General features: G+C 50.3%; 1 protein-coding gene across 6 annotated transcripts in view; it reads right to left on the bottom strand.

Moving 5' to 3' along the window:
- KALRN (kalirin RhoGEF kinase) overlaps positions 1-19080 on the bottom strand; it is a 237598-nt gene that overhangs the window by 140842 nt on the left and 77676 nt on the right. For all 6 annotated transcript variants that reach the window (XM_069982465.1, XM_069982466.1, XM_069982467.1 and 3 more), the window contains exons 3-5: positions 13418-13532; positions 10747-10939; positions 7714-8226 (exon numbers count right to left, since the gene is read on the bottom strand). In XM_069982465.1, the coding sequence (XP_069838566.1) occupies positions 7714-8226; positions 10747-10939; positions 13418-13532 (821 nt within the window). The remainder of the gene's footprint in view (positions 1-7713; positions 8227-10746; positions 10940-13417; positions 13533-19080) is intronic.

Here is a 19080-nt window from a genome sequence, read left to right as displayed (position 1 = left end):
TGGCTCCATAGACTCACAAGGCAATCAGTCAGACCCTGACTGATCACATGACATAGAGCTGGGTCTTTTCCCGACTCGCTCTCCCAATCGGTACAGGTCTGAACACTCAGACTCGGACCAACCAAAACTCTATGACTTGTCAAAAATTTTTTCCAAACGACAGGTACACTTTAAGGCCATGTTCACATGTATGTTTAGCATAAGTCATGGCCATTGTCACAATTTGCAATTTGGCTGGAGCGTATACACATAGTATACTCTCTGGTCGGGATTCCATCTGTGTCAGTTCAAACAATGGAGAGTGCGGCTCCGGATGCATGCTTCATTGTGTGCAGCGGTGAATTGGGATGCAGGCGCACACGGATGCGCCCGCATCCCAATTCAACAGAAATGAAGATCATCTGTCCAATGCTGCAGCACCGGCCAGGATAATCTTCACTGACACCGGCCGGGGCACAAAACGGCCAGTGTTTTACAATGTCTGAACATGGTCCAAGTGTGTAAAACAGTGTATCAATGAGACTACGCGTGCATATAAAACAGTGCGTAAATGAGAGAGAGCAAATGTAAATAAGAGTGAGCGTGCATATAAAACAGTGTGTGAATGAGAGTGAGTGTACAGTCTGTGAATGAGAGAGTGCACCTGTACATTAGAGTGAGTGTACATATAAAACAGTCTGTGAATAAGAGAGTGCACATGTACATGAGAGTGAGCGTACATATAAAACAGTCTGTAAATAAGAGTGAGCGTGCATATAAAGCAGTCTGTGAATGAGAGTGCACATGTACATGACAGTGAGCGTGCATATAAAACAGACTGTAAATAAGAGTGAGCGTGCATATAAAGCAGTCTGCAAATGAGAGAGTGCACATGTACATGAGAGTGAGCGTGCATACAAAGCAGTCTGTAAATGAGAGAGAGCGTGCATATAAAGCAGTGTGTAAATGAGAGTGAGCGTGCATATAAAACAGTCTGTGAATGAGAGAAAGCGTGCATATAAAGCAGTGTGTAAATGAGAGTGAGCGTGCATATAAAGAATTCTGTGAATGAGAGAGAGCGTGCATATAAAACAGTCTGTAAATGAGAGTGAGCGTGCATATAAAACAGTCTGTAAATGAGAGTGAGCGTGCATATAAAGCAGTCTGTGAATGAGAGAGTGCACATGTAGATGAGAGTGAGCGTGCATATAAAAAAGTCTCTGAATGAGAGTGAGCGTGCATATAAAACAGACTGTAAATGAGAGTGAGCGTGCATATAAAGCAGTCTGTTAATAAGAGAGTGCACATGTACATGAGAGTGAGCGTGCATATAAAGCAGTCTGTAAATGAGAGAGTGTACATGTACATGAGAGTGAGCGTGCATATAAAACAGACTGTAAATGAGAGTGAGCGTGCATATAAAGCAGTCTGCAAATGAGAGAGTGCACATGTACATGAGAGTGAGCGTGCATATAAAGCAGTCTGTGAATGAGAGAGAGCGTGCATATAAAACAGTCTGTAAATGAGAGTGAGCGTGCGTATAAAACAGTCTGTGAATGAGAGAAAGCGTGCATATAAAACAGTCTGTAAAATGAGAGAGTGCACATGTAGATGAGAGAGAGCGTGCATATAAAGCAGTCTGTGAATGAGAGAGAGCACATGTACATGAGAGAGAGCGTGCATATAAAGCAGTGTGTAAATGAGAGTGAGCGTGCATATAAAGCAGTGTGTAAATGAGAGTGAGCGTGCATATAACAGTGTAGGAATCACGCCGCATACATACTTGTACAATGCATTTAAGTTTATAAAAAAAAATAAGTAGTCCATTGAGGACATCTAGGCCGAGATTTAGTAGATGGAAAAGCATCCTGTATGAAGGCCTTATATGTTTTGTTTGTTTTTTGGGGCCTGCAGTAATGGAGTATACACTATATACATAAGAATAATCCGCAACAATGTGAAGTATTGTGAGAAGATGTCAAACCTGCTGCCTCCAGCTGCTGCAAAACTACAACTCATCATGCCTGGTCAGATAAGGCTGAAGCTAGAGCTGTGCAGGCATGCTGGGAGCTGTAGTTTTGCACAGCGAGGATTCCCCCCAGGTCTTTGTGGAGCTTACATTGATTTGCTTGGACGCTTTCTTACAGAACTGAAAGGTCACATATATTTTTCAACGCGTTTTCTAGAACATTCCCCACTTAAATCAATAGGTAAAATCCGGCAGCTCTGTTGCCCATAGCAACCAATCAGAGCTCAGCTTTTATTTCTCACACTGCAGCGGTAAAATGACAGCTGCGCAGTTATTGGTTGCTATGGGGCCTGTGACTGGTTGCTAAGGGTGAGCGGCCTTCTGTAAGAGGTGGATGTACGGTATCGGGAGACCCCACCACATGTGCTATGAATGACAACCCTGAGCTTACTGCTAAATAATTCAATTCCTTGTCAAGAAGCTGCTAAGAATGGCGGCAAAAGCGGCTCCGCAAATCCCCTCACCGCACAGACGCCTATTTATAGTGAGGAGGCCGAAAATAGAAACGTCCAAGGAGCCGCGGCCCAAGATCCTGCAGAGCGTTGAGTAGTGTGATATGTCCTGCAGAACGTTGTGTAGTGTGATGTGTCCTGCGGAGCATTGTGCAGTGTGATGTGTCCTGCGGAGCATTGTGCAGTGTGATGTCCTGCGGAGCATTGTGCAGTGTGATGTCCTGCGGAGCATTGTGCAGTGTGATGTGTCCTGCGGAGCATTGTGCAGTGTGATGTGTCCTGCGGAGCATTGTGCAGTGTGATGTGTCCTGCAGAGCGTTGTGTAGTGTGATGTGTCCAGCGGAGCATTGTGCAGTATGATGTGTCCTGCAGAGCGTTGTGTAGTGTGATGTGTCCTGCGGAGCATTGTGCAGTGTGATGTGTCCTGCAGAACGTTGTGTAGTGTGATGTGTCCTGCAGAACGTTGTGTAGTGTGATGTGTCCTGCGGAGCATTGTGCAGTGTGATGTGTCCTGCGGAGCATTGTGCAGTGTGATGTGTCCTGCGGAGCATTGTGCAGTGTGATGTGTCCTGCGGAGCATTGTGCAGTGTGATGTCCTGCGGAGCATTGTGCAGTGTGATGTGTCCTGCAGAGCGTTGTGTAGTGTGATGTGTCCTGCGGAGCATTGTGCAGTGTGATGTGTCCTGCAGAGCGTTGCGTAGTGTGATGTGTCCTGCAGAGCATTGTGCAGTGTGATGTCCTGCGGAGCATTGTGCAGTGTGATGTGTCCTGCAGAACGTTGTGTAGTGTGATGTGTCCTGCAGAGCATTGTGCAGTGTGATGTGTCCTGCGGAGCATTGTGCAGTGTGATGTGTCCTGCAGAGCATTGTGCAGTGTGATGTCCTGCGGAGCATTGTGCAGTGTGATGTGTCCTGCAGAGCATTGTGCAGTGTGATGTGTCCTGCGGAGCATTGTGCAGTGTGATGTGTCCTGCAGAGCATTGTGCAGTGTGATGTCCTGCGGAGCATTGTGCAGTGTGATGTGTCCTGCAGAGCGTTGTGTAGTGTGATGTGTCCTGCGGAGCATTGTGCAGTGTGATGTGTCCTGCAGAGCGTTGCGTAGTGTGATGTGTCCTGCAGAGCATTGCGCAGTGTGATGTCCTGCGGAGCATTGTACAGTGTGATGTGCCCTGCGGAGCATTGTGCAGTGTGATGTGTCCTGCGGAGCATTGTGCAGTGTGATGTGTCCTGCGGAGCATTGTGCAGTGTGATGTGTCCTGCAGAGCGTTGTGTAGTGTGATGTGTCCTGCAGAGCGTTGTGTAGTGTGATGTCTTGCAGAGCTTTGTGCAGTGTGATGTCTTGTGTATGGTTATGTGTGATTTGTCCTGCAGAGTGTTGTGCAGTGTGATGCATCTTGCAGAACGTTGTGTAGTGTGATGTGTCCTGTGGAGCATTGTGCAGTGTGATGTCCTGCGGAGCATTGTGCAGTGTGATGTGTCCTGCAGAGCGTTGTGTAGTGTGATGTCTTGCAGAGCTTTGTGCAGTGTGATGTCTTGCAGAGCTTTGTGCAGTGTGATGTGTCCTGCGGAGCGTTGGGTAGTGTGATGTGTCCTGCGGAGCATTGTGCAGTGTGATGTGTCCTGCAGAGCATTGCGTAGTGTGATGTGTCCTGCAGAGCATTGTGCAGTGTGATGTCCTGCGGAGCATTGTGCAGTGTGATGTGTCCTGCAGAGCGTTGTGTAGTGTAATGTGTCCTGCAGAGCGTTGGGTAGTGTGATGTGTCCTGCGGAGCATTGTGCAGTGTGATGTCATGCGGAGCTTTGTGCAGTGTGATGTGTCCTGCGGAGCATTGTGCAGTGTGATGTCTTGCGGAGCTTTGTGCAGTGTGATGTGTCCTGCAGAGCGTTGGGTAGTGTGATGTGTCCTGCGGAGCTTTGTGCAGTGTGATGTCTTGTGTATGGTTATGTGTGATTTGTCCTGCAGAGTGTTGTGCAGTGTGATGCATCTTGCAGAACGTTGTGTAGTGTGATGTGTCCCGCAGAACATTGTGCAGTGTGATGTCTTGCAGAGCGTTGTGCAGTGTGATGTGTCTTGCAGAGCGTTGTGTATGGTTATGTACGTTGTGCAGGGTGATGTGTTGTGCAGTGTGATGTGTTGTGCAGGGTGATGTGTTGAGCAGTGTGATGTGTTGAGCAGGGTGATGGGTCTTGCAGAGCGTTGTGCAGTGTGTTGTGCAGTGTGATGTGTTGTGCAGTGTGATGTGTTGTGCAGTGTGATGTGTTGTGCAGTGTGATGTGTTGTGCAGTGTGATGTGTTGTGCAGTGTGATGTGTTGTGTGATGTGTTGTGCAGTGTGATGTGTTGTGCAGTGTGATGTGTTGTGCAGTGTGATGTGTTGTGCAGTGTGATGTGTTGTGCAGGGTGATGTGTCTTGCAGAGCGTTGTGCAGTGTGTTGTGTCATTGCATGAGCATGCGCAGTGGGCCGTGTTACCTCCCATCACACAGTGTCACATGCGGCGTTACATTTCAGCGGTACCCGGCGCTGCATGATCCATCTCTTCCGTACATGAATCCGACCACAGAGACCCCCGCACTGTAAATATTTCATCACAACACTGCGACATCTCATTACCCCTGATGCTGTGTCCACTACCTCCAGAGCTGCGCCCATTACCCCTGAAGCTGCGCCCATTACCCCTGATGCTGTGTCCACTACCTCCACAGCTGTGCTTATTACCCCCACAGCTGCACCCATTACCCCCACAGCTGCACCCATTACCCCCACAGCTGCGCCCATTACCCTCAGAGCTGCGCCCATTACCCCCACAGCGGCGCCCATTACCCCCACAGCGGCGCCGATTACCCCCGAAGCTGCGCCCATTACCCCCGGAGCTGCGCCCATTACCCCCGGAGCTGCACCCATCATTACCCCCACAGCTTTGCTTATTACCTCCACAGCTGTGCCCATTATCCACAGACCTGCGCCCATTACCCCCGGAGCTGCACCCATCATTACCCCCGGAGCTGTGCCCATTACCCCCAGAGCTGCGCCCATTACCCCTAGACCTGTGCCTATTACCCCCAAAGCTGTGCCCATTACCCCTAGACCTGTGCCTATTACCCCCAAAGCTGCGCCCATTACCCCGAGACCTGTGCCTATTACCCCCAAAGCTGCGCCCATTACCCCCGGAGCTGTGCCCATTACCCCCACAGTTGCACCCATTACCCCCAGAGCTGTGGCCATTACCTCGGAGCTGCGCCCATTACCCCCAGAGCTGCGCCCATTACCCCCAGAGCTGCGCCCATTACCCCCAGACCTGCGCCCATTATCCACAGACCTGCGCCCATTACCCCCAGAGCTGTGCTTATTACCCCCGGAGCTGCGCCCATTACCCCCAGAGCTGCGCCCATTATCCACAGACCTGCGCCCATTACCCCCAGAGCTGCGCCCATTACCCCCGGAGCTGCGCCCATTACCCCCACAGTTGCACCCATTACCCCCGGAGCTGCGCCCATTACCCCCGGAGCTGTGGCCATTACCCCCGGAGCTGCGCCCATTACCCCCGGAGCTGCGCCCATTACCCCCGGAGCTGCGCCCATTACCCCCGGAGCTGCGCCCATTACCCTCGGAGCTGCGCCCATTACCCCCAGAGCTGCGCCCCTTACCCCCGGAGCTGTGCTTATTACCCCCAGACCTGCGCCCATTATCCACAGACCTGCGCCCATTACCCCCAGAGCATCCCCCATTACCGCTGGTCCTACCGCTCTCTATACAGAATCCTCAGTGCCGCCCCCTCCCCGCGGCACACGCCACACGGGCTCCACAACCAATCACCCCCCTCCCCCAGGGACTGCAGCTTCATCTAAGAGCAGCGGCGGCGAGGAAACGGGCGGGAGAGACGAAGCTCCATTAATAAAACGGATCCCGGGGGAGGAGAGCGGAGCCGGACGCAGCTGCCGATCCCGAGATGAAAAAAATGACGCAAACCATTGCAGAACAGCCGGTAAATAGGTCAGGCGGAGGGCGTCCATCACAGCGGAGGAACAGCGCCTCCTGTGGTCACAAGGGGTTAGAAATGGCGCAAATTATTATTCACAACAATCCAGACGCAGAAGAATCATCACTGATGGGATCAATAAGGGCGCAAACGTCTACAGCGCCAACCACATCCACCACCACTGCGCAGAACCTAACAAGTCACATGACCCCCAACAACCAATCAGAACTACCAAGATACAGAATAACTGCATCAAATCTCATAATCATCTGCAGTCCTATGTAACACCCCAGATAACAGTGATATCTCTGAGTACAGATAATGTAGTAGATGTCACCTGCAGTCCTATGTAACACCCCAGATAACACAGTGATATCTCTGAGTACAGATAATGTAGTAGCTGTGACCTGCAGTCCTATGTAACACCACCAATAACAGTGATATCTCTGAGTACAGATAATGTAGTAGCTGTCACCTGCAGTCCTATGTAACACCACAGATAACAGTGATATCTCTGAGTACAGATAATGTAGTAGTCACCTGCAGTCCTATGTAACACCACAGATAACACAGTGATATCTCTGAGTACAGATAATGTAGTAGATGTCACCTGCAGTCCTATGTAACACCACAGATAACACAGTGATATCTCTGAGTACAGATAATGTAGTAGTCACCTGCAGTCCTATGTAACACCACAGATAACACAGTGATATCTCTGAGTACAGATAATGTAGTAGTCACCTGCAGTCCTATGTAACACCACAGATAACACAGTGATATCTCTGAGTACAGATAATGTAGTAGATGTCACCTGCAGTCCTATGTAACACCACAGATAACACAGTGATATCTCTGAGGATAGATAATGTAGTAGATGTCACCTACAGTCCTATGTAAAGCACACTGGCAAAGTACATATAATGTTACCTGCAGTCCTATGTAAGGCACACTGGCGGAGTACAGATAATGTTACCTGCAGTCCTATGTAAGGCACGCTGGCGGAGTACATATAATGTTACCTGCAGTCCTATGTAAGACACACTGGCGAAGTACAGATGTCCCCTGCAGTCCTATGTAAAGCACACTGGTGGAGTACAGATAATGTTACCTGCAGTCCTATGTAAAGCACACTGGCGGAGTACAGATAATATTACCTGCAGTCCCATGTAAGGCACACTGGCGGAGTACAGATAATGTCACCTGCAGTCCCATGTAAGGCACACTGTCAGAGTACAGCTAATGTTACTTGCAGTCCCATGTAAGGCCCCCTCACCTTCTCGGCATCTTGCTCGAACAGCCGGAGCTGGAAGCACTGGTCCAGCTTGAGTTTGCGGACGTGCCACATCTGGTGCAGGTGCTGGCGGGTGGAGTGCAGCTTGTCCAGGAGGCTGGTAATCTTTGGCACCAGACTCTGGAAGTCGGCGCCTCCTGGGATACAGTTCCTGCCTGAGAAGCCGTCCCCGCAGCGGATACACTGCAGCAGCCTCTGGCCGTCGCGGTCCAGCTCCTCCACCGGAGCCTTCATCACCTTCTTCTTCAGCTGGGTGTGCTCGTCTATTAACCTCCGCGAGCCCTCCACGTCCACCGGGAACTCCTTCCTGGCCAGCATCTCCTGCAGGTCCTCCAGCCGCGATAACAGGTGGACCGCGCTGTTGAAGAATTCCTCCAGGGAGACTCGCAGCTCGATCCACTCGTCGTGATTGTAATCCAGGGAACCTTCAAACTCCTCGGTCAGCTGCGAGGGATCCACCAGCTTGGTCAGCCCCTCCACCGACACCATGCTGGTCTGAGCAGAGGAGAGAGGCCACAGGTCAGTGCCCTCCCACTGATACAGCACTACTACTCCCAGCATGCACCTGATATTCTGTATACTGACAACATCACTACTACTACTACTCCCAGCATGCACCTGATATTATGTATACTGACAACATCATTACTACTACTACTACTCCCAGCATGCACCTGATATTCTGCATACTGACACATCACTACTACTACTCCCAGCATGCACCTGATATTCTGCATACTGACACATCACTACTACTACTACTCCCAGCATGCACCTGATATTCTGCATACTGACACAACATCACTACTACTACTACTCCCAGCATGCACCTGATATTCTGTATACTGACAACATCACTACTACTACTACTCCCAGCATGCACCTGATATTCTGTATACTGACAACATCACTACTACTACTACTCCCAGCATGCACCTGATATTCTGTATACTGACACATCACTACTACTACTACTCCCAGCATGCACCTGATATTCTGTATACTGACACATCACTACTACTACTACTCCCAGCATGCACCTGATATTCTGTATACTGACACAACATCACTACTACTACTACTCCCAGCATGCACCTGATATTCTGTATACTGACACATCACTACTACTCCCAGCATGCACCTGATATTCTGTATACTGACAACATCACTACTACTACTACTCCCAGCATGCACCTGATATTCTGTATACTGACACATCACTACTACTACTACTACTCCCAGCATGCACCTGATATTCTGTATACTGACACATCACTACTACTACTACTCCCAGCATGCACCTGATATTCTGTATACTGACACATCACTACTACTACTACTACTACTACTACTACTACTACTACTCCCAGCATGCACCTGATATTCTGTATACTGACACATCACTACAACTACTACTACTCCCAGCATGCACCTGGGTGGATATAACTGTGTGTTACACAAAGAAATACTGTATACTGACACAACACCACTACTACTCCCAGCATGCACCTGGGCGGATATAACGGTGTGTTACACTGGAATATTCTGTATACTGACACAACAGCACTACTACTACTCCCAGCAAGCACCTGGGCGGATATAACTGTGTGTTACACAGGGATATACTGTACACTGACACAACACCGCTACTACTACTACTACTCCCAGCATGCACCTGGGCGGATATAACTGTGTGTTACACAGGGATATACTGTACACTGACACAACACCACTACTACTACTCCCAGCATGCACATGGGCGGATATAACTGTGTGTTACACAGGGATATACTGTATACTGACACAACACCACTACTACTACTACTACTACTACTACTCCCAGCATGCACCTGGGCGGATATAACTGTGTGTTACACAGGGATATACTGTATACTGACACAACACCACTACTACTACTACTACTACTACTATTACTCCCAGCATGCACCTGGGCGGATATAACTGTGTGTTACACAGGGATATACTGTATACTGACACAACACCACTACTACTACTTCCAGCATGCACCTGGGCGGATATAACTGTGTGTTACACAGGGATATACTGTATATTGACACAACACCGCTATTACTACTTCCAGCATGCACCTGGGCGGATATAACTGTGTGTTACACAGGGATATACTGTATATTGACACAACACCACTACTACTACTTCCAGCATGCACCTGGGCGGATATAACTGTGTTGCACAGGGATATACTGTATACTGACACAGTCCTGTCGGATTAGTCCCATGTACCCCACATTCATCTGTAATCACTATCCCCAGTGCTATATACTGTCCCCTATTAGTCTTATACTCCAATCACCTCCAGAGCTCTATTCACAATTCTGCTGATTTTCAGTCCTCAGAGAGGAGCTGTGACTGCAGCTTTGGATGTGGCTGGAGTCTAAAGTGGTTGCTGCATGTTCCGGGCAGACCACAGTTGGTGATATGATGGAGATCTATCACAGTGATCTATCTTAGGGACCTATCACAGTGATCTATCATTGTGATCTATTACTGAGATCTATCATAGTGATCTATTATGGAGATCTATCACACAGTTCTATCATGGAGATCTATCATAGTGTTCTATCATGGAGATCTATCATAGTGTTCTATCATGGAGATCCATCACAGTGATCTATCATAGTGATCTATTACTGAGATCTATCATAGTGTTCTATCATGGAGATCTATCATAGTGTTCTATCATGGAGATCTATCATAGTGTTCTAGCATGGAGATCTATCATAGTGTTCTATTATGTCGACCTATCATAGTGTTCTATCATGGAGATCTATCAAAGTGATCTATCACTGTTCTATCAAGGTCATCTACCATAGTGATCTATCAGTAATCTACCATAGTGATCCATCAGTAATCTACCATAGTGATCCATCAGTAATCTACCATAGTGTTCCACCATAGTGATCTATCAGTAATCTACCATAGTGATCCATCATAGTGATCTATCAGTAATCTACCATAGTGATCTATCATACAAACCTCAAAGATGAACTTGGAGCTGCCAAAGTTGGTCTTCTGCTTCTGCCAGAAGTTCTCGGGTTTTATGATCAGGGCCACGTGGATCTCGGCCGGGAAGGCTTCCTGCAGGGTCTTCAGGAGGGGTTTGATCAGGTCCCACTTGGATCCCCGCATGTCGATGATGACGGTGAAGCCGCGTTTACAGACATCCTCACTGCGGGGGAGAACGGACCGACATCATCACAGGTGACAGAGGGCACAGCGGGGGTCTCCAACTGCTATATACCTACAGGATGGGGGGAGGGGGCTTACACTGTGCGGATGTATAGGGGACACACATAGCGGGGGTCTCCAACTGCTATATACCTACAGGATGGGGGGGGGGCTTACACTGTGCGGATGTATAGGGGACACACATAGCGGGGGTCTCCAACTGCTATATACCTACAGGATGGGGGGGGGGCTTACACTGTGCGGATGTATAGGGGGGACACATAGCGGGGGTCTCCAACTGCTATATACCTACAGGATGGGGGGGCTTACACTGTGCGGATGTATAGGGGGGACACATAGCGGGGGTCTCCAACTGCTATATACCTACAGGATGGGGGGGGGCTTAAACTGTGCGGATGTATAGGGGGGACACATAGCGGGGGTCTCCAACTGCTATATACCTACAGGATGGGGGGGGGGGCTTACACTGTGCGGATGTATAGGGGGGACACATAGCGGGGGTCTCCAACTGCTATATACCTACAGGATGGGGGGGGGGGCTTACACTGTGCGGATGTATAGGGGGGACACATAGCGGGGGTCTCCAACTGCTATATACCTACAGGATGGGGGGGGGGGGCTTACACTGTGCGGATGTATAGGGGACACACATAGCGGGGGTCTCCAACTGCTATATACCTACAGGATGGGGGGGGGGCTTACACTGTGCGGATGTATAGGGGGGACACATAGCGGGGGTCTCCAACTGCTATATACCTACAGGATGGGGGGGGGGGCTTACACTGTGCGGATGTATAGGGGGGACACATAGCGGGGGTCTCCAACTGCTATATACCTACAGGATGGGGGGAGGGGGCTTACACTGTGCGGATGTATAGGGGAAACACATAGCGGGGGTCTCCAACTGCTATATACCTACAGGATGGGGGGGGGGCTTACACTGTGCGGATGTATAGGGGGGACACATAGCGGGGGTCTCCAACTGCTATATACCTACAGGATGGGGGGGGGCTTACACTGTGCGGATGTATAGGGGACACACATAGCGGGGGTCTCCAACTGCTATATACCTACAGGATGGGGGGGGGCTTACACTGTGCGGATGTATAGGGGGGACACATAGCGGGGGTCTCCAACTGCTATATACCTACAGGATGGGGGGAGGGGGCTTACACTGTGCGGATGTATAGGGGACACACATAGCGGGGGTCTCCAACTGCTATATACCTACAGGATGGGGGGGGGGGCTTACACTGTGCGGATGTATAGGGGGGACACATAGCGGGGGTCTCCAACTGCTATATACCTACAGGATGGGGGGGGGGCTTACACTGTGCGGATGTATAGGGGACACACATAGCGGGGGTCTCCAACTGCTATATACCTACAGGATGGGGGGGGGGCTTACACTGTGCGGATGTATAGGGGGGACACATAGCGGGGGTCTCCAACTGCTATATACCTACAGGATGGGGGGGGGGCTTACACTGTGCGGATGTATAGGGGGGACACATAGCGGGGGTCTCCAACTGCTATATACCTACAGGATGGGGGGGGGGCTTACACTGTGCGGATGTATAGGGGGGACACATAGCGGGGGTCTCCAACTGCTATATACCTGCAGGATGGGGGGGCTTACACTGTGCGGATGTATAGGGGGGACACATAGCGGGGGTCTCCAACTGCTATATACCTACAGGATGGGGGGGGAGCTTACACTGTGCGGATGTATAGGGGGGACACATAGCGGGGGTCTCCAACTGCTATATACCTAAAGGATGGGGGGAGGGGGCTTACACTGTGCGGATGTATAGGGGACACACACATAGTGGGGGTCTCCAACTGCTATATACCTACAGGATGGGGGGAGGGGGCTTACACTGTGCGGATGTATAGGGGACACACATAGCGGGGGTCTCCAACTGCTATATACCTACAGGATGGGGGGAGGGGGCTTAAACTGTGCGGATGTATAGGGGGGACACATAGCGGGGGTCTCCAACTGCTATATACCTAAAGGATGGGGGGGCTTACACTGTGCGGATGTATAGGGGACACATAGTGGGGGTCTCCAACTGCTATATACCTACAGGATGGGGGGGGGGGCTTACACTGTGCGGATGTATAGGGGGGACACATAGCGGGGGTCTCCAACTGCTATATACCTACAGGATGGGGGGGCTTACACTGTGCGGATGTATAGGGGGGACACATAGTGGGGGTCTCCAACTGCTATATACCTACAGGATGGGGGGGGGGGCTTACACTGTGCGGATGTATAGGGGACACACACAGCGGGGGTCTCCAACTGCTATATACCTACAGGATGGGGGGGCTTACACTGTGCGGATGTATAGGGGACACACACAGCGGGGGTCTCCAACTGCTATATACCTACAGTATGGGGGGGTCCTACACTGTGCGGATGTATAGGGGACACACATAGTGGGGGTCTCACCTTGGCACACTGGCTAGATACGTCACCAGCCGGCGCAGATCTTCTTGCCGTATCCTGTCGTGGTTACTACGTGCTGGAAAGGTCAGGATTGGGCCCCCCCTCTTATCTCGGCCTCCTGGACAGAGACAGAATATAAAGGGTTACATGATCGGAAGTGTGTTTCCATGGAAACAGGATAATAGTCATTAGCGTAAACAACCTTCTATTTCGGGCTCCTTTAAGTGATGCTATTTATAGCACCAGTTGGCTCTGCGCCATTTCTCCAAGCCTTCCGCGGCCTTGCTCCCTCCTGTGCAAAACGTGATCCCCGTCCTTATATCCACCTCACAGAACGGGCATCATAGGGATAACAGGGGACCCTGAACCCCCACACCCCCAGTATCCTGAACCCCTGGGCCCCACCACACCAACACTGGTCCATGAGACCCGGCATATGAAGACTGACCCCCGGCACACCAACACTGGTCCATGAGACCCGGCACATGAAGAATGACCCTCGGCACATGAAGACTGAGATCAGGCACATGAAAACTGAGACCCGACACATGAACAATGGGCCCCGGCACATGAACAATGGGCCCCGACACATGAACAATGGGCCCCGGCACATGAACAATGGGCCCCGGCACATGAACAATGGGCCCCGGCACATGAACAATGGGCCCCGGCACATGAACAATGGGCCCCGACACACAACACTAAGACCCGGCACATGAACAATGAGCCCCGGCGCATGAACACTGGGCCACGGCACATGAAGACTAAGACCCGGCACATGAAGACTGAGACCCGGCACATTAACACTGGGCCACGGCACATGAAGACTAAGACCCGGCACATGAAGACTGACCCCCGGCATACCAACAATGAGACCCGGCACATGAACAATGAGCCCCGGCACATGAAGACTGACCCCCGGAACACCAACACTGGTCCATGAGACTCGGCACATGAACACTGATCCCCGGCACATGAACACTGATCCCTGACACATGAACACTGATCCCTGACACATGAAGACTGAACCCTGACACATGAACATCACACAGGACAGGTGGAGCGACCTGTATAACCAGGCCCGGACTGGTAATCTGGCAAGGCGGGCAAATGCCCGCTGGGCTGGCCAGATTACCAGTCCGTGGGCCGCATAATGAAAAAAATAAATAAATAAAAAAATCACCGCTGCGGCCCGCTCCTGACACGCTCCTCCAATCCAATCAACGTGGGGCCGCAGCGGCCCCTCGTTGATTGGCGGAGCACATCAGGAGCGGGCCAGCTGGGTCCAGATGAGGGGGCTGCGGTGGTGTGTCTTCCCCCAAGTGCCGAGGGCTGCAGACGTGCCGCGCGCAGGCACGTCTGCAGCCACCTCCACCAGGCCCCCAGCGGTGACGTCACTTCCCTGACGCGCCGCTGAGGACCTGGAGAAGAGAGAGGAGAGGAGCCGCCGCCACCGTGGACGGAAGATCCAGCCGAGGAAGAAGCTGCTGGGAGCGAGGTGAGGTGAGAATGTTTGTTTTTTTTTTTGTTTTTTAACCCCTTCATATGTGGCTGGCCATGGGGGGGGGGGGGGCTGTTCTATATTGGAGGGGGATGCAGGGGGCTATTCTATACTGGGGGATGGACAGAGGGGGCTATTCTATACTGGGGGATGGACACAGAGGGGGCTATTCTATATGGGAGGGGAATGCAGGGGGCTATTCTATATGGGTGATGGACGGGGAGGGGGCTATTCTATATGGGAGGGGGATGCAGGGGGCTATTCTATATGGGTGATGGACGGGGGGGGGCTATTCTATATGGGGGAATGCACAGGGGGCTATTCTATATGGGAGGGGAATGCAGGGGGCTATTCTATATGGGTGATGGACGGGGGGGGGGCTATTCTATATGGGGGAATGCACAGGGGGCTATTCTATATGGGAGGGGAATGCAGGGGGCTATTCTATATGGGTGATGGACGGGGGGGGGCTATTCTATATGGGAGGGGGATGCAGGGGGCTATTCTATATGGGTGATGGAGGGGGGGGGGCTATTCTATATGGGGGAATGCACAGGGGGCTATTCTATATGGGGGAATGCACAGGGGGCTATTCTATATGGGAGGGGAATGCAGGGGGCTATTCTATATGGGTGATGGACGGGGGGGGCTATTCTATATGGGGGAATGCACAGGGGGCTATTCTATATGGGAGGGGGATGGACAGGGGGGGCTATTCTATATGGGAGGGGAATGCAGGGGGCTATTCTATATGGGTGATGGACGGGGGGGGGGGCTATTCTATATGGGAGGGGATGCAGGGGGCTATTCCATACTGGGGGATGGACAGAGGGGGCTATTCTATATGGGAGGGGGATGCAGGGGGGCTATTCTATATGGGTGATGGACGGGGGGGGGCTATTCTATATGGGGGAATGCACAGGGGGCTATTCTATATGGGAGGGGGATGGACAGGGGGGGCTATTCTATATGGGAGGGGAATGCAGGGGGCTATTCTATATGGGTGATGGACGGGGGGGGGGCTATTCTATATGGGAGGGGGATGCAGGGGGCTATTCCATACTGGGGGATGGACAGAGGGGGCTATTCTATATGGGAGGGGGATGCAGGGGGGCTATTCTATATGGGTGATGGACGGGGGGGGGGGCTATTTTATATGGGGGAATGCACAGGGGGCTATTCTATATGGGAGGGGGATGGACAGGGGGGGCTATTCTATATTGGAGGGGGATGCAGGGGGGCTATTCTATATGGGGGATGCAGGGGGCTATTCTATATGGGAGGGGGATGGACAGGGGGGGCTATTCTATATTGGAGGGGGATGCAGGGGGGCTATTCTATATGGGGGGATGCAGGGGGCTATTCTATATGGGAGGGGGATGGACAGGGGGGGCTATTCTATATTGGAGGGGGATGCAGGGGGCTATTCTATATGGGAGGAGGATGCAGGGGGGCTATTCTATATGGGGGGATGCAGGGGGGGCTATTTTATATGGGGGTAATGTACAGGAGGGGGGCTATTCTATATGGGGGTATGCAGGAGGGGGGCTATTCTATATGGGGGGATGCACGGGGGAGCTATTCTATATGGGGGAATGTACAGGGGGGCTATTTTATATGGGGGGGATGTACAGGAGGGGGGCTATTCTATATGAGGGGATGCAGGGGGGCTATTCTATATGGGGGATGGACAGGGGGGGCTATTCTATATGGGGGGATGCAGGGGGGGCTATTCTATATGGGGGGATGCAGGGGGGGGCTATTCTATATGGTGGGATGCAGGGGGGGTTATTCTATATGGAGGGATGCAGGGGGGCTATTCTATATGGGGAAATGCACAGGGGGGCTATTCTATATGCGGGGATGCAGAGGGGCCTATTCTATATGGGGGGAAGTGCCGTGGGGGGGCTATTCTATTTGGGGGGATGTATAGATGAGGATGTTGCTGGAGCAAGAAGCCTAAAATGTCTGTCTGGCAGATCCCGTGGAGAGGAGTCATGGCCAGAGAAGCCTTTATGATGGCCGGAGCCAGATGGAGAAGAAAAGGAAAAGTGGACGTCTCTTCATGCAGAGAAGACGCCTACTGTGAGTGACAGGATGTAATTGCACTATAATCACTAAGGGTCCGTTTACACAGAAAGATTATCTGCCAAAGATTTGAAGCCAAAGCCAAGAATGGATTTAAAAAGAGGAAAAATCTCAGGCTTTCCTTTATGACCTGATGTCTGTTTATAGTCTGTTTTTGGCTTTGGCTTCAAATCTTTAGCAGATAATCTTTCTGTGTAAATGGTCCCTTATAAGGTCTTCAGAACATTTATACAGCTGGGATCTGCCTCAGTATCAGGGGTGTCACACTTCGGCCCTCCAGGTGTTGCAAAACTACAATTCTCATCATGCTTTAGCTGTCCAGCCATGATGGGATTTGTAGTTCTGTAACAGCTGGAGGGACAGAGTGTGACACCTGTGTTCTGGGAGAATATTGGTCTTTATATAGTGGCTGTTATTTGGTGCCAGTATAGTGGTATTATCCAGTCACTGTATGCTGAGGGTAGTGGGCATGGTGTGATGGTATAGTGGTATTATCCAGTCACTGTATGCTGAGGGTAGTGGGCATGGTGTGATGGTATAGTGGTATTGTCCAGTCACTGTATGGTGAGGGTAGTGGGCATGGTGTGATGGTATAGTGGTATTGTCCAGTCACTGTATGGTGAGAGTAGTGGGCATGGTGTGATGGTATTACTCGTATTATTGGTAATATTAGTGTTTTATTATATAGTGGATTATATTCAGTCACAGTGTAGCGGTATTAGTCATTATGTGGTTGTAATGGCTCATGGTGAGGTGGTATTATTTGTTACTTATATACTGGTAGTATTGGAATATTGGTAGGTTTGCTTAGTAACAGTGTGGCAGTAACGTGTACAGTATGGGGATAATATTTGCTTACTGGTGTTATTAACTATGACAGTGTTATCATGCACAGGAAATTCTTACCTATGTTACCATTATATATGCTAAAATTTGTCCTGGGGCCCTACTTAGATAGATAGATAGATAGATAGGAGATAGATAGATAGATAGATAGATAGATAGATAGATAGATAGGAGATAGATAGATAGATAGGAGATAGATAGATAGATAGATAGATAGATAGATAGATAGATAGATAGATAGATATCCAGTAGGAAATGGCTATCTAGCAGCTTATTATGTAGCTTTGATTACACATGAGATCACAACCAGCAGACACATTATGATAATTAAACCTTACTACTTATACCACCATTATATGGAGTGCAGATTTAGTGAGGATAAAAGGGATTTAAAAAATATAGTAACTTTTGTCCAAAAACAGCACCACCCTGTCCTCAGACTGTGTGTGGTTTTACAACTTGGCTCCATTCACTTAAATGGAACTGAGCTGCAATACCTCACACAAACTGAAGAAGAGTCTGGTGCTGTTTCTGGAAGAAGGTGGCCATGTTTTTCTCCTATAAAGGGAATCTGTGAGGTCCGTACCAGGTCTAGAGCTGTAGATCTCAGCAGACAGGTGTGAGGAGATATCACTGACAGGACCTTTAGTCCAGTGTAAACTTATATAATTGTCCTTTTCATTTCCAACTAAAGTTTCACAACAGCAGCCGCAGCAGCAGCAGCACCCTATGCGGCCATCAGTCAGAGCAGGCAGGGGCGGGGCAGAAGGTGCTGCTGTGGCTCCACCTCTCTGACACTTCAGCTGGTAATGAAAAGAATGATTATAGAGGTTTACAATGGACTAAAGATCCAGTCCCTGATCTGTACGCTGGGATCTACAGCTGTGTACCTGGAATAGACCCCACAGGTTCCCTTTAAGGGCACGTTCATACCTAATCCAATGCGGATTTGATGCTTCTGATTTAATCAGTTGAAATGAATGCATATATATGCCACATCAAATCCGCAGCAGATTATGTTATATCATTATTTTTAGGTGCTGATGGTGGGGTTCACATGTATAAGGGAGTAGTGGGGACATGGCTAAATAAAGCAGAATTGAAGCAGTATGTGGGCTGCTGGGGTTTGATTGCCAGGGCTGATTTTAAGTCCCAGTCCGGCCCTGTGTATAACTAATAACTGGGGTCGCATTTACACACAGTGCAATGTAAAACCAGAAGAAATGGCAGC

The sequence above is a fragment of the Dendropsophus ebraccatus genome, chromosome 9 (assembly GCF_027789765.1).
Source record: "Dendropsophus ebraccatus isolate aDenEbr1 chromosome 9, aDenEbr1.pat, whole genome shotgun sequence".
In the NCBI taxonomy this organism is placed as follows: Eukaryota; Metazoa; Chordata; class Amphibia; order Anura; family Hylidae; genus Dendropsophus; species Dendropsophus ebraccatus.
This window is presented reverse-complemented; position numbering and strand designations above follow the sequence as displayed.